This window comes from Acipenser ruthenus, chromosome 55 (genome assembly GCF_902713425.1).
Source record: "Acipenser ruthenus chromosome 55, fAciRut3.2 maternal haplotype, whole genome shotgun sequence".
Lineage (NCBI taxonomy): Eukaryota > Metazoa > Chordata > Actinopteri > Acipenseriformes > Acipenseridae > Acipenser > Acipenser ruthenus.
Window position 1 is genome coordinate 5,269,691 of NC_081243.1, and position 16,195 is coordinate 5,285,885.

The 16,195-nt window shown below is 41.1% G+C and overlaps 1 protein-coding gene across 1 annotated transcript; it reads left to right on the forward strand.

Moving 5' to 3' along the window:
* Positions 1-378: 378 nt before the first annotated feature.
* On the forward strand, positions 379-10,931 carry LOC117401742 (uncharacterized). Its single transcript, XM_059017114.1, has 6 exons — positions 379-673; positions 2,898-3,090; positions 3,821-3,977; positions 5,516-5,624; positions 9,054-9,101; positions 10,870-10,931. Exons 1-6 carry the CDS (start codon positions 640-642, stop codon positions 10,929-10,931), a joined length of 603 nt encoding a protein of 200 aa, XP_058873097.1. The 5' UTR covers positions 379-639.
* Positions 10,932-16,195: the final 5,264 nt, after the last annotated feature.

Sequence of the window (16,195 nt, forward strand, 5' to 3'; positions counted from 1 at the left end):
CCATTCTTGTCTATATATTAGCTTATTCCAGAAATGTTAATGTGAATATAGCCTGTATAACTCCAGTGGCACAGACTACTTTAGGGTACTAACTGTTAATAGTGCTGCTGGAAGAAAATCCTTTTCAATTGCTGCTGTTGCCGACTGGAACAATCTAGCTGTAGAAATGAGATCTGAGACCTTCCCTTGTAATTTCAAGAAAAGGTTTTATTATTGAAATGTGTTTACTTATTTAATTATTATTATTTCTGTATTTTGTGCAAACGAGCTGGTTGTAGCTCAAATGGCTTTCCTAAATGAAAATTTTAAATAAATACATTTTAATTAAAAAAATATTGAGTGACACAAATAAATAACTAATACAGGCATAATAAGTGACGTGTAAAATAAATTTGAAGTTAATTTCAAAACAATAGACACATGAAAGCGTAACTAAAAGTATTTCTATTTGTCTGCAGTTCATTCTCTAAGGTTGCCCAGTGTTATGCGCAGGAGCTGGATTCCACAGGACAGTTGTTGCCAGTCTCAGGGCCTCTGGACTCCCCAAAGTTCCTCCCCCTTCATCTGGTGCAGAGGGTTGAAAAGGGCTGGTTTAAATTTAAAAAAGTACAATACTACCCGACCTCAGTGGACCTGGGCATGGTGCTAGTGGACGGAGACACCTCAGACATTGGTATGCTTTGATATTTCCCTTTCTTTTCAAATAAATTAGCTGTATACAGTACACGTGGGTCTTTCAATTTTGCCTCCAAGTGCAAAACAATTGTTTCTTACCTAGTAGATGAATTCCACACACCGAGGGAACTCCCAGTTTCCATGTTGCTGGGATTGGGAGAAAAACAAAAAAAAGTTGTTTTTGCCTGTGCTTCCCGATCCCTGCTGCCACAGACCTGGCAGTGTTCCGATGCTCACTAGAACTACTAGATCTGTGTCGGTGTACCCAACATGTCAATGCAAGTCCACCTTATGTAGCCCTACTAATACTAAACACTAACTCTGCCTGTAATAAGAACATATTTCAATACAGTACTATACCAGGAACAGCAAAGCTCCTAGTATAACATTCAGACCCTAACAGTATTTTAGATAGTGACTTTGTGGTGTGTTATTTTCTTATTTCTTAATTTAGTTTTAAAATAAATAGAATTCAACAATTAGATTTTGTGGTTGATCAATCACAGTTCTATCGTCTTTCTTTTGTTCATGGAGTCACATCCAGTCAGTCATCCAGTCTTCATAACAGAAAACAAAAACATTGCCTTTATGCAACAGGTAAATAATATATATATATATATATATATATATATATATATATATATATATATATATATATATATATATATATGTGTGTGTTTAAAAGAGATCTTCCAAAATAATATACAAATGCCCACTATTCTTATCTAACCATAAATCATAGATACCTCCATACACCAACCACTGCATCACAACCCAAGTATTTATTTTTAAAAGATTATTTTTTAAACATAAGCTAACATGTTGTGGCAACCAATATAAGTCAAAAGAGGTTCAACAAAGACTTATTAGTCAATATCAAGTAATAACAACAACGGTGGCAATTTAAAAGTAAGATTTGAACATAGATAACAAGGGAGAATAATTCCATGTGTCTTACCTTCATAACAGAAAACTAAAACATTGATCAATATCATGTGTGAGGTCACAATAGAACAGAGGGTACAGTAAGACTTTCCCCCAAGGAGGTTTTAATTAAACCAGCTCCCCCTGGTGGTAATAAACAGAGACTGTATTATAGGCTTCATCAACACACATAAAGCATAACTCTCTAACACAGGATGGTGAAAGAGGTGAACCTGTACTGTTTTTTAAAAAAAAAACAAACAAAAAAAATGCGGTAGTATTATTATTTATTATTATTTGTTTATTTAGCAGATGCCTTTATCCAAGGCGACTTACAGAGACTAGGGTGTGTAATCTATGCATCAGCTGCAGAGTCACTTACAATTACGTCTCACCCGAAAGATGGAGCACAAGGAGGTTAAGAGACTTGCTCAGTGTCACACAATGAGTCAGTGGCTGAGGTGGGATTTGATCCAGGGACTTTCTGGTTACAAGCCCTTTTCTTTAACCACTGGACCACACAGCCTCCTATAGAGTACTATACTCAAGTCCGTACCCAAACATATGCAGGAGAAATTTGGACAATGATACCGAGAGGAGGGGGAGTTTTATGGAGGAGGGTCACTACTTGGCGCCAAAATGGATTATATCTAGGATCTCTGAGAAAGAGATCGGTTTCTTTCTCTCCTGACCCAAGCAACATGGAGACTGGGAGTTCACTCGGTGTGTGAACTACGAAGAAACCATATTACAGGTAATCTTCGTCTTTTGTTCTATAGCGCCTTTCACAACAGGTTGTCACAAAAGCACTGAACAATTATGAATAGGCTGGTAGATTCCAATGATGGAAGAAAATTAGATTTTAAAAGCCTGGCATGGGGGGCTACCGAGTGGCACATCCAGCTAAGCCACTTCACTGGAAGTGCAGGATGCACCCTATAGCCTATAGCTGGCAGATTGCTGGTTCGAGCCCAGGCTATGTGCACCAGCGACTTCTGTAGTGGCCAGGCACCTGAGAACTAGTTACTTTGCAATTAGATCTGCGTTTCCTTGGACGCTACAGGTCTGGTCACTGTCGGTTTGCAGAGTGAAAGAAAATGGGCGTCCTGACAGCGCACGTTTCTCAGGACCCTTGAGTACACTTTCACCTCTCCTGAAGCCGGGTTGCAGCGGTGAAACAGGGTCTTCAGAAATAACTGTAGATTCCAAATTGAGAGAAAAATGGGGGAAAATAATTGGCAATTCCATTTATATATAAAAGAAAGTTTCTCTTTCTCTCTATTGTCTTCTACCTGCAGTTCAAAAAGTCAGTCCAGTGGGAACTGGTGAGCTGTCTTCATGTACTGCTGTGGCTGTGAACACTGATTTGAAGATCCCTGTTGTGGATGCTGGGGCTGAAGCTAGCCACACCCGGACTAGGTCTGTGGAGTCCACAGACTTGGAGAAAGTGGAGGTCTGCCCAGACAGCCTGGTGAAAAAGCTAGAAAACAGGTGATGGGAATAGTACAGCATATAGCATCACATGACCCTTGGTAAAAGAGGTGCTTTCTATGCCCTCCCCTGTGGGAACTGAAGTTCTGGTCGGATGTTTTGTTTTACATTTAGTAGTTTCACACATTTGATAAGAGGAACAAATGATAAAGAAGATTCAATCTATAAGGCGCATCCAGTAAACGTGCTTGCAAGGATGTGCCCTATAACCTGGAGAGCACTGATTTAAAATCCGCGGCTATTCCACTGCTAGCTGTGGTTGGGAATATTATTATTATTTATTTGTTAGCAGACACCCTTATCCAGAGTGACTTACAATTATTAGAAGATATCACATTATTTTTATATACAATTACCCATTTATACAGTTGGGTTTTTACTGGAGCAATCTAGGTAAAGTACCTTGCTCAAGGGTACAGCAGCAGTGTCCCCCACCTGGGATTGAACCCACGACCCTCCGGTCAGGAGTCCAGAGCCTTAACTCCACACTGCTGCTATCCAGAGGGAACACTAGCTGAACAATAGTTTTGTCTCTCTGAGTCATTACATGAGTTGCAGCAGTACTGAGATAAGGTTTTAAAAGCATTTGGATGTTCCAAATTGGGAGAAAATGGCGGTAAAATAATTGCCGTTTTTTTAATTCAGATAAACAAAATGAAGGAAAACAAATTGTATTCAAATTTGAAAAGCAAGAAAAAGCTTTCTAATGATCTGTATTGTGTCATTGTAGCAAGTTCAACATGAATCACTGGAAGATGAAAGCTCTGAGAAACGCTAGCAGGGTGTGTGTGGTCGTTGAGGCTGTCCGAATTCGGAACAAAATGAAGCTAATGAAGGACTCATCATCAAAGTTGTCCCTGATGGTCAAGCCATCAAAATTAACTGAGGTACTGGCTCTCATTGTCTATCAGTTTACGTCATTTTTACCTTTCTTTCTGCTTCCCAGTCACTCAGCTCTTAACTGTAGAGTCACACTGTCTCCCATGGCCGTAGCTAGAGTGATCATTTACCCAAGGTCCGAACACTGACAAGCACATAGGGCTCAGACTAACATTTTGTCATTTAAAGTTTTTTAAACACCATCAGTAGTTCATTTTGTTTTGTTGCTCAGGAGTTTATAGAATGCAAGAAGGAATAAAGAAGCTGTACTCTGAGGTTGCACAGCAAAATAAAAAATAAAAAAGTCACTCCTGTAAGGCCAGTGGGCCATTACAAAGAGACCGTGTCATACTTTACAGTATATGGGCTCTGGAGTTTATTTATTAATTTGCCTTCACTGTCACCCCATCCACTTTAAATATATTTCTTGCTTGGATTTTATGTTTTACTTCAGTACGCCACTCTAATTTACAGCAGTGTAGGACTGCCTTTCCGTACAATAAGTTCAGATCAAATGATCTTCTTTTCCACTTCAAATTGTTCATGCATCCAGCCTGTTTATAAATGCAATTAATACATTTTTTATAAATTCAGTGCAGGATCTTTGATACAAGAAATTTGGATGTTTCCCCAGTTAATGATAGAAATCGTTGTTGAAAATCTCAGAGATAAAACTATATGAACTTCTAGGTTCTCTAAAAAAAGTCAAAGGATGTTTATGGTTTAGATACTGCTTTTCTAAAGGAACAGAGCGATATATTGAGTAGTCCTGTAACTCATCTGTGTAATTGATCTATAAAACGGAATATTCCCTAGTGCTTGGAAGTCCGCAGTAATTATTCAGTGTTCAAGTCTGGTGACTGTGAAGAGATCAGTAATTACAGACCTATTCGTCTACTTCCAGTCCTCTCAAAAGTAGTAGAGAAGGTGGTAGTAGAACAGATCAATACATCTGGACACCAGATGTTCTTTCTTACACCCTATGCAGTTTGGATGTAGAGCAAAATACTCCACAGAAACACCTAATTGTTATTTTCTAGAAAGGATTAAATCTGAGCTTGATAAAGGTAGAGTTGTTGGAGCTGTATTTCTTGATCTGAAGAAAGCTTCTGACACAGTCAATCATACTGTTTAACTCTCTAAGTTGTCTAAATGTAACCTTTCTGACAAGGCACTGAAATGGATGGAATCTTATTTGTCAGATAGAAAACAAAGTGTTAAGAGTCAGCAATAGTCAATCAACACTGAGGAACGGTACATTGGGGTTCCCACAGGGATCTGTATTAGGATCTTTTATATTAATGATCTACCTCTATAAGTCAATATCCAGATGTATGCTGATGATACAGTGTTTTTGTAAGTACGAAAACTTGTCAAGAAGCCACTATAAAATGATAAAGCTAAAATTTTAAACAAGGACCAAACCTTGGTGACCTCATAGCTTTGCTACTGCCATGCTGTCTCCCAGTGCCTGCCCCAGCCCCTCCCTCCTTCCCTGCAGACTGATGGGAAGGACTGCCCATGTCCATGTGTGTTTTGTTTTAAGGTGGGGGCAAAGGTGGAGGGACAGAGAAATCTGAAGTTTGTGTATGAAGAGGGCACTGTCCTGGCATGTAAAGCCTATGAACTCAACATTTCGCCCAAAGGAGAGTTTCGTGAGTACGGTCCTTTATTGAATTACTAAAAGATTCAATCAGAAAGTCTAGCAGTTGGTACTCTTCTTTGCTCTTTGGTTATTGTCTTTCTTCCGCTATTTTTTTACAGGCAGGTTATCACTTTTGTTTTCTTCAGTATCAGTTTCTACTAAAGCAATAAGGTGAGAGTGAGCACGGGTTACCGTGGATGTTGTCACTGTTTGTGTGTGTTACGAGGCATAGCTGAGTGCTTGCAACTAACCAAGCAGTGGCAATATACACAGTAACCTATACCCTCAAGGGCCTTATTGCTTTTATAAAACATATAATAAGCAAAAAAAGATTTATTAAGAAATTTGAAGGATAACTTACCGTAACAGAAAATAGTTCCTAATGGACTAATCGCATAAGATTTTCATTTGAACTTTTTATTTAGTTGCAATTTCAAATGTATTTTATTGTAATTATACGCGTGCGTGTGTGCGTATGTCTGTGTGTGTGGTGAGTGCAGCTGTGTGTCTGTGTGTGTGTGGTGAGTGCAGCTGTGTGTCTGTGTGTGTGGTGAGTGCAGCTGTGTCTGTGTGTGTGGTGAGTGCAGCTGTGTGTCTGTGTGTGTGTGGTGAGTGCAGCTGTGTTTGTGTGTGTGGTGAGTGCAGCTGTGTGTCTGTGTGTGGTGAGTGCAGCTGTGTGTTTGTGTGTGGGGTGAGTGCAGCTGTGTGTCTGTGTGTGGGGTGAGTGCAGCTGTGTGTGTGTGTGGTGAGTGCAGCTGTGTTTGTGTGTGTGGTGAGTGCAGCTGTGTTTGTGTGTGTGGTGATTGCAGCTGTGTGTCTGTGTGTGGTGAGTGCAGCTGTGTGTGTGTGGTGAGTGCAGCTGTATGTCTGTGTGTGGTGAGTGTAGCTGTGTGTTTGTGTGTGTGGTGAGTGCAGCTGTGTGTGGTGAGTGCAGCTGTGTGTCTGTGTGTGGTAAGTTTAGCTGTGTGTCTGTGTGTGTGGTGAGTTTAGCTGTGTGTCTGTGTGTGTGGTGAGTTTAGCTGTGTTTGTGTGTGTGGTGAGTGCAGCTGTGTGTCTGTGTGTGTGGTGAGTGCAGCTGTGTGTGTGTGGTGAGTGCAGCTGTGTGTTTGTGTGTGTGGTGAGTGCAGCTGTGTGTCTGTGTGTGTGGTGAGTGCAGCTGTGTGTCTGTGTGTGTGGGTGAGTTTATCTGTGTGTCTGTGTCTGTGGTGAGTGCAGCTGTGTGTTTGTGTGTGTGTGGTGAGTGCAGCTGTGTGTCTGTGTGTGGTGAGTGCAGCTGTGTGTCTGTGTGTGTGGTGAGTTTATCTGTGTGTCTGTGTCTGTGGTGAGTTTAGCTGTGTGTCTGTGTGTGGGGTGAGTGCAGCTGTGTGTGTGTGGTGAGTGCAGCTGTGTGTGTGTGGTGAGTGCAGCTGTGTGTGTGTTTGTGTGTGTGGTGAGTGCAGCTGTGTGTGTGTTTGTGTGTGTGGTGAGTGCAGCTGTGTGTGTGTTTGTGTGTGTGGTGAGTGCAGCTGTGTGTGTGTCTGTGTGTGTGGTGAGTGCAGCTGTGTGTCTGTGTGTGTGGGTGAGTTTATCTGTGTGTCTGTGTCTGTGGTGAGTTTAGCTGTGTGTCTGTGTGTGGGGTGAGTGCAGCTGTGTGTGTGTGGTGAGTGCAGCTGTGTGTGTGTGGTGAGTGCAGCTGTGTGTGTGTCTGTGTGTGTGGTGAGTGCAGCTGTGTGTGTGTTTGTGTGTGTGGTGAGTGCAGCTGTGTGTGTGTTTGTGTGTGTGGTGAGTGCAGCTGTGTGTGTGTTTGTGTGTGTGGTGAGTGCAGCTGTGTGTGTGTTTGTGTGTGTGGTGAGTGCAGCTGTGTGTCTGTGTGTGGTGAGTGCAGCTGTGTGTTTGTGTGTGTGGTGAGTGCAGCTGTGTGTGTGTTTGTGTGTGTGGTGAGTGCAGCTGTGTGTTTGTGTGTGTGGTGAGTGCAGCTGTGTGTTTGTGTGTGGTGAGTGCAGCTGTGTGTCTGTGTGTGTGGGTGAGTTTAGCTGTGTGTCTGTGTCTGGGGTGAGTTTAGCTGTGTTTGTGTGTGTGGTGAGTGCAGCTGTGTGTCTGTGTGTGTGGTGAGTGCAGCTGTGTGTCTGTGTGTGTGGGTGAGTTTAGCTGTGTGTCTGTGTCTGGGGTGAGTTTAGCTGTGTGTCTGTGTCTGGGGTGAGTTTAGCTGTGTGTCTGTGTCTGGGGTGAGTTTAGCTGTGTGTCTGTGTCTGGGGTGAGTTTAGCTGTGTGTCTGTGTGTGGGGTGAGTTTAGCTGTGTGTTTGTGTGTGGGTGAGTTTAGCTGTGTGTCTGTGTGTGGGGTGAGTTTAGCTGTGTGTTTGTGTGTGTGGTGAGTGCAGCTGTGTGTTTGTGTGTGTGGTGAGTGCAGCTGTGTGTTTGTGTGTGTGGTGAGTGCAGCTGTGTGTTTGTGTGTGTGGTGAGTGCAGCTGTGTGTTTGTGTGTGTGGTGAGTTTAGCTGTGTGTTTGTGTGTGTGGTGAGTGCAGCTGTGTGTTTGTGTGTGTGGTGAGTGCAGCTGTGTGTTTGTGTGTGTGGTGAGTTTAGCTGTGTGTTTGTGTGTGTGGTGAGTTTAGCTGTGTGTTTGTGTGTGTGGTGAGTTTAGCTGTGTGTTTGTGTGTGTGGTGAGTTTAGCTGTGTGTTTGTGTGTGTGGTGAGTTTAGCTGTGTGTTTGTGTGTGTGGTTAGTGTAGCTGTGTGTTTGTGTGTGTGGTGAGTTTAGCTGTGTGTTTGTGTGTGGGGTGAGTTTAGCTGTGTGTTTGTGTGTGTGGTGAGTTTAGCTGTGTGTTTGTGTGTGTGGTGAGTGCAGCTGTGTGTTTGTGTGTGTGGTGAGTTTAGCTGTGTGTTTGTGTGTGTGGTGAGTTTAGCTGTGTGTTTGTGTGTGTGGTGAGTTTAGCTGTGTGTTTGTGTGTGTGGTGAGTTTAGCTGTGTGTTTGCTCTCTCTCCATAACTCCAGTTTGACTGTTGAGGTTGGAAAGTGGGTCTGGCGGGAATGACAGCTGTTGAATGCTGAGGGGAGCAAGAAAGATTCTTCAGTTTATGGTAGTTTCGTCTTGATGTTTGAAATAAACAGTAATTAGCACTTTGAAAACCGCTTTCAAATAAGCTCTGGTGTCCTGTCTTTTTTTTTAATTTGCTGAAAGTGGCACAGTGCCACGTGTCTAGTGATTTGCCTTTGAACAAAGTAGTTTGTAACTGTTACTATACTGTGGATATTGTCATGGCTTAGAACCTTGATTGACCAGTCAGCATACAGCATTCTCACAATCTGTTTTATAACATGTGGATACTTTGATTTTTTTTCTTACAATTCAAAACTGGTGAACACAGTGTGGGTAAAACATGCAGTACTGTATCGTGATATGTAAACAACACACATTGCAGTAAAATGTTTAAAACATGCTCTTTTATTTTTTTTAATGGTAGGTTGTGCTTCACCTCCAAGTGAAAGATACCCTTTTCCTTTTATTACAGGTATGGTGTCTGACTTCTTTATCAATTTCCTTTAGCGTCAAGAAGCATTGAATTTACACCTGACATGCGTTTGCCCAGTAATGGTGTTCTTCATAAACTGTGTGCCTCTGCTTTGTCCAAGCCAAGCTTCCAGTCACTTATTACTATAGACAGGATTTAAATGCACAGACAAGCACTTGAATGTAAGAAGTCATTCTTAAATGAACACTGCACCTATCAGATAAGCAGATGCTTTGAAAATACATTTGAAATTGGTGATCTGAACTTTGGTTAACCAGAAGCAGTTCCTCTGTCTCCAGGTGTTTACAGTGAGCTGATAGATTCCTTTAACCCTGTTTAATATCGTTTCCAGCCATGTTTCTCATGCCATTTTAGTGTCCCATAAAGTCCTGGCACTCCCATGTGCAGGGAGGGAATGCTTGAGGGAAGTGCTTCTTATTACTCTGCAGTGACCCCTGCTGGCTGGCCGCTCAATGAAAACAGGGCAGACACCTCAGTCCTCATAGGCTGACAGCCTGCTGGCATCCACTCTTAAGATCTTGAGTGAAAACAGAAAGCTGGTTTAGTTGCGGAATAGGAGGACGTCCACTGATCCTTCCAGTTTCCTGAACTGTGTGTGCAAAACTTCCATCGTGAGGAGAAATTACTGGATACTAAATTAGGGGAAAAAAAATTAGTGATAAAAATAATTGGACAGTCTAAATGAATGAATAACAATAATACAATTCTTCTCCCTTCCCAAACACTCCCTACGCTTCTACAGTCTTGTATATAAGCCAGGACAGGGTGTTGGTTGTGTTGTAATAGCCGTACGCCCAAGGCGAAGTAAGACCCAGGAGTGTCTGATTGCACTTATAAAATGGGTTACTCGTTTTTAGAAATAAAGATATAGACATTTTTTTATTTTTTTATTTTAAAATGAATACATATTTTTTTATTAAATATATCACTAAGCTAGGAAAAATAGTTCCAATTAATGTATTAGTTCTAATGAATTTCAAAGATTAAGTATTTTTTAATAATAGCAGGCCCGTTAGTATTATTTTTTTAATAATAATACAAATCGTGTTATGTGTATGTGAACTAGTTACTGTCCCAGTGAACTAGAGTTGAGTTGCTTGACGAGTTCAGCTGCTTGTACGTGTCTCTCTCTCGTGGGTTGTGCGTTAGGAAAGTAGACGCTGCGAGAATGGCAGCTCTTGAATGCTAAGGGAAGTGATTCTTTTTCCGTTTAGTTTTAGTTTTTTTTTAAATGGAGAAAATACAGTGGTTAGCAATTTGACTACCATTTTAAATCAAACTTGGTTGTCCACCTTTTATTATTTTTCTTGTTCCTTTATCGCCGCAGCCGAACTCAATACACCCGCCTCTCTTTGTGAAGTCCAATACTGAATGTCTGAAAATATTAATGTTTTCATTAATTTATGCAACAAATACTGAATGTACACTGGAATTTATTTTGCTAAAACCCATTCTAGTCTGTGAACGGTGTGAAAAATTCTGGAGGGCACTGTATATGTTGTTAGCTGCTGGAACTTTTTCCTGTTTATTATTGTTTTAATAATTCAATGACTTGGAATGCCTATCAGCCAATCAGCTCCCAACCCATTTTATAAATATATTTGTATGTACTGTATGGATTCAGTCCCACTTTGCATCCTGTGTGTGTCTGCCGGGTTAGACTCTCTATAGTATTAAGTGACTATTGATAATTTCTATGTATGGATGGATTCATGTTGTATTTTTTGTTTTTGTCTTTTCTTGGCAGAGGATGAGGTCACATTCAATCGCTCAGGTAGTAATCTGTTCCTTCTGAGGTTTTGCTCTTGAATTCCTAAGTGGTAAATGAAGCTGGCTTGGCCCGTGGCATCAGTTGACACCCACTGAACCGTCAGGTCTTCTTGTGTGTGGAGAATCGCCGTGGTGGGGATTATGGAGAGACATCAGAGATAAGAAAATTGTGACTCTTTGAGTTTACCAAGATTTCTTTCTTTCAATGAAATAATACAAATGTAAACCTATGGCTTGATTAAATATTGCCACAAAACAAGAAACGTTAATGCAGAGCTAATTAAAACCCTGGTTGGGAAGCATTGCACTTCGTGGAGCCCAGATCAGCTTCCCCATCTCATTTCCTCTTTTTGTTTTTTCTTAATGTAGCATATGCCGAAATTAACCAGAGCGTGGTCGGCTACATGCAGAGTGCGTTTAGTGAGTTCATTAACCTGGAGCAGCCAGCTCGTGCTGAGCTCTGGACCCTCCTGTCAGAACTGCTGCTGGACAGAGAGGCCCTAACTGCGCTGGACAGCTTTGTAAGTGTCCTCCATTAAAACAGACAGGACCAGGGGCCGGTTGCAATAAACAATTAAGTGTCTGCCAAGTCAGAATTGAAATACAGGTCAGACTGCAGTAGTTGAAACTGGGCTTGAGAAACAATACTCAAGCATACTTGCTTTTCAAGCCTGGGTAGGTGGCTTAAAACTGGACTAGTCATTTCAAAACAAGTGTTAAAATGAAGAACATGTTTATTTTTTTTAAAGTACAGTACAATGTGGATTGTTAGACACAGCAATTTAAAAAGAAACTTTGCTGAATATTTTTTTGTTGGTTTTTGTTCCCCCTTAACTAATTTAGTAAAAGACTACCTTGGAGCATATGCTTGAAAATCTTTTTTTAGCATTTATTTTACTGCAATTATTTTACCCCCATTTTCTCTTCAATTAGGAATGGCCAGTTGCTTATAAGACACTGTCTCACTGCTGTAACCCCTGCAGTGACTAGGGAGAGGCGAAGGCAAGAGCAAGCATCCTCTGAAATGTGCATTGTCAAGCCGCCCGCTTTCTTTCACGTTGCAATGCAGGACTGCAACCGGCCATCCACAGGAGTCTCTGGTATGAGGCGAGACTGATTGCCTAGCTGACTTGAGCCCTCCCTGTCTGGGCGGCGCTCAGCCAATTGTGCTCCGCCCCCTGGGATCTCTCGGCCACAGCAGTCAATGGCATAGCCTGGATTCGAACCAACGATCTCCGGGCTTAGGGTGCATCCTGCACCTTTACTGGATGTGCCACTTGATCAAGCTAAAAATAAAAAAAAATGATGTAATGGATGGAATGTTCTAAATCTGTCTACAAAAATTGTCTGTGTAAATCTAATTTAAAGTCCAACTAGGTTAAGTCTTAAATATTGCAACCATTTCTCCAGCCAGACTTATCCTAGTCAGACTTCACACAAAGTCAGATGTGTAAGTCCAGCTTTAAGTCAGACTTCAAGACTGACTTTATTGCAACTGGCTCCATGGCAGGGTGGAGGGTGGGGGGGAATCATAATTAGCAGTCCAGTATCCAGTTACATGAGACACCTTCACCTTCTTAGATTCCCTGAGTGGAGGGAGTATCCTAAAGTTAAAATACTTGTGACTATTGTGTTATTTTCAGTAAGGTAATCCCTGAATATAATGATACCAGCCAAAGGTGTTGAATGTGAGCTCCCCTGTGCTCTGTGGTGTCTCTGTTGTCAGGTGGATGATGCATTGCGGGGTGATGCTGAGAAGCTGTCTCTGGACAGGGTGGATGAGAAGCTGAGGCATCCCGTTCAGGATCTGCTGGACTACTTGGGGTTCCTTCCCGATGGCAACTACAAACGCAAGCTCTTCTGACCGGTCATGACCCTCATCCATGTCCTGGATGGTAAAAGCACTCTGTTAATGCTTGACAATATTCTCTTCCTCTTAAAGGAGTATTTACACCTGTCGACCATGTTCACAATGTTTCAGTTTTCTCTCACAGCAAGCCATGAATTTCAAACGTTTGTTATCGGCTCCTCTGATCCATGTGATAAATTAGGTTAAGCTATTACTGATATTTGCCAAATTCCCTCAGAATCTGGGACACTATTTATTCATGCTGTATACAAGATCTATACTGCAAAGTTGTCATACAGTCAACTCAGTGCTGCAATGCCTCGTCAACAAAGAAAGGAAACTGAATGTATACATCAATAAATGGCACTCCCTTAATTATTAATTACTTTTTATATATTACTGATTTTAATATGAACAGATCCAGAATAGGTTGGTATGTAGGTTCCTCGTGCTCATAAAAGTCCTTCATTTTTTATAATTATTATTATATAAATATTTATTTATTTTATAGCACTTTTATGCCATGGCATCTCAAAGCGCTTCACAGAAAGTATCATCACAATACATACAGTGCCCTCCAGCATTATTCACACCCTTCATAGACTAGAATGGGTTTTAGCAAAATAAATGCAAGTGTACGGTCAGTATTTGTTGCACAAATGAATGAAAACATTAATATTTTCAGACATTCAGTATTGGACTTCACAAAAATATATTTGTCTTACATATTTGCATGTTATTTCAAAAACTGAAGGTTCAAAATTATTCACACCCCTAAACATTAAAATGCACTGTATATAAAAAAAAAATCTACCACATTTCTTCATTAAATAAATTTACCCGATTTGTTTGCTAAAAAACATTCGCCCGAATTTAAAAAAAAAAGATTTCACCCGTAAATCAGAACCCCGTAAATGTAAGGCACTCTCACCTCTTTATGTTGCAGAGCTGAGTGACAGAGCTCTGAGTCTGATCTCCGGACTTGACAAAGAGGCCTACAGACAGCAGATTGAACTGGTGAGTGCCAGGGGAGAACTGTAAAAGTGTATTTTTTGTCCCCTTCGTATAAACCAGGGATGTCCAATTCTGGTCTGAGAGGGTCGGTGTCCCTCCTGGTGTTTGTTGCAACTGTGCCCCAAATTACTTAACTGAACCAATAATTTGTCCACTTAAGTAATTTAGGGTACAGGTAGAACAATAGACAGGAGGGACACCGGCCCTCCAGGACCAGGATTGGACACCACTTCCATAAACAGGTATGTGGTACAGACAGTAAATCAGATACATGCATTAGTGTGGGGATGAATCCAAATGATTAAATAAAATGTAGACCACATTGGCTGTTACTTTAAGAATCGTGTTTTACAAGTCCTGCAACAGGCAGACGGGAGCCTGAGTTTGAATAACCCTGACTGGACGGCTCGGTATTCCAAGGAGAGCCTGTGCTTGGTTCGGGAGCTGCTCTCTGACTGTGGGTTGAACATGTGTGACGAGCAGCCGAGCCTCAAGTTTAAAATCTCCAGCGAACAGGAACCTGTGCTGTATGCGATGTACGTGGTGATGACCGTGATCAAGTTCCTGAAGACAGAGTGAAAAGCAAACCCAGCTATGACCTACCTGAACTCATTACTGCCTTCCAGAAATAATTAAATCCATTAATTTGAGTGCGTTGGTTTCAAAACAAGAATATCTGTCATTCTCTCACCTTTACAATTAATGGAGTGATTTTTAAAAGTCTCAGATAAGAGTGATCTCAGAGTGGCTCACCTGGCAACAGTACTGCTGCTGTGTGGTGTGCAGAGTGAGTCATGCAGTAGACATTCCAATCCAGGCTATGTGAAGAAGTAATCTGTTCTTTGCTAGTAAGAAGCAGTGTGGGCAGGGAGGAAAAGTCAGAGGGACCGCCTCCTTCTCCTCATCGCTTTGTCGGTCAGGCACTCAATGAGGAGCTCAGGGTGACAAGGTCATTACACCTGGTCAGTGGGATTGGAGGACGCCCACTGAGCATGTGGGTATCCTGAATCAGTGAGAAGACAAAACATATAACTGGAAAACAAATTGTGAATAAAAGAAGTGAATACTCTTAATTAAAAAAAACAAAAACTTTGAAATTTGATGAAATAGATTGCTGTTGATGGGGACTTCATTGTAAAGGTGAGGGAAGGTCATTGTTTTGAAATTAAGAAATGAATGAATGGGACTCCAAGACTACCAATACATTTTGTTCTAGGCACTCGTGAGTTCAGGTATCAGCATAGCCCTAGTGATAAAATGAGCAGATTGAACTAAATGTTTTTCAACAAAACAGGTCCGTCTTCTCCAGTGGCATGCCATGACTTATTTAGCAAGGCAACTACTTTTACAGGATGTAAACAAAAAAATAAATCTACTGATTGTGTGTGTGTGTATAAATCTACACAATTTTTATTATTGCAGAGACATTTAGCAGGCGCCTCTATCCAACTCGACTTAAAACGCATCCTTTTTTTACTATTTTAGATTACACAAGGTGGCAGTAAAGTATCATGAACACGGGAGATTAATTTCTGCAGTTGCATGCCTTCATAGTAAAGTATCATGAACACGGGAGATTAATTTCTGCAGTTGCATGCCTTCACAGTAAAGTATCATGCGTTGCCAAGGTAACGGTATGCAATTCGGGGCATTGCGTACGGTGAACAGAAAGGACACGGGCGATACGATTTCTTACATCGAGGCTGACACATACTCAATCATGTAGTTATATGATGTTAAAAAATAATGCTAGTATTAATATTATGATATTACTGTTTAGTTTTTTTTTCTTCTTTGATGTGACTTTAAAGGGCATGCAATGCAACGTTGTATATATAGATGGCATGCCACTGGTCTTCTCTATATATTTGGGTTGCAGGACTGTTAAAATCTGAATAAACGTATCTGAAGTTAAGAGCTCTGGGTTTTTGTTTTCTTTCTTTATATTTACAGCCTTGATATGTTATAATGTTTATGCGGATGTAACACTCTCCAGCAAGCTGCAGGAATTCAGGTTTAATAATAAAGAATGAATTACACTGCCTGAAAAAACCCAACATAGAACAAAGTAAACAAACAAAGCTGAACTACAAAAAACAGGTTTGTGTTAATTAATCACATACCCTGCTGCGCAGGCATTGTTATAATAGATTCAATATCATTCACATTTTGTCTTTTTTTCCAAAGTGACTTATAATTAGTTATTTAACATACAAATTCAAGTATCCATATGCAGTTGGGTTTCTAATGGTTAGTGGTTAGAATGCTGGGCTGCAGTGTGGAAGGCAGTGGGTTTGAGTAGCTCAGTGGGTAGGGTATGGGATGCAGTGTGGAAGGCAGTGGGTTTGAGTAGCTCAGTGGGTAGGGTATGGGCTGCAGTGTGGAAGGCAGTGGGTTTGAGTAGCTCAGTGGGTAGGGTATGGGATGCAGTGTGGAAGGC

Excerpts from the sequence above, each read along its gene's own strand:
- LOC117401742 (XM_059017114.1), top strand. The coding sequence starts at position 640 with ATGGTGCTAGTGGACGGAGACACCTCAGACATTG. Across the intron at positions 3,091-3,820 it reads GTGAAAAAGCTAGAAAACAG|CAAGTTCAACATGAATCACT; the intron begins GTGATGGGAATA and ends GTGTCATTGTAG. Across the intron at positions 5,625-9,053 it reads TTCGCCCAAAGGAGAGTTTC|GTTGTGCTTCACCTCCAAGT; the intron begins GTGAGTACGGTC and ends TTTTAATGGTAG.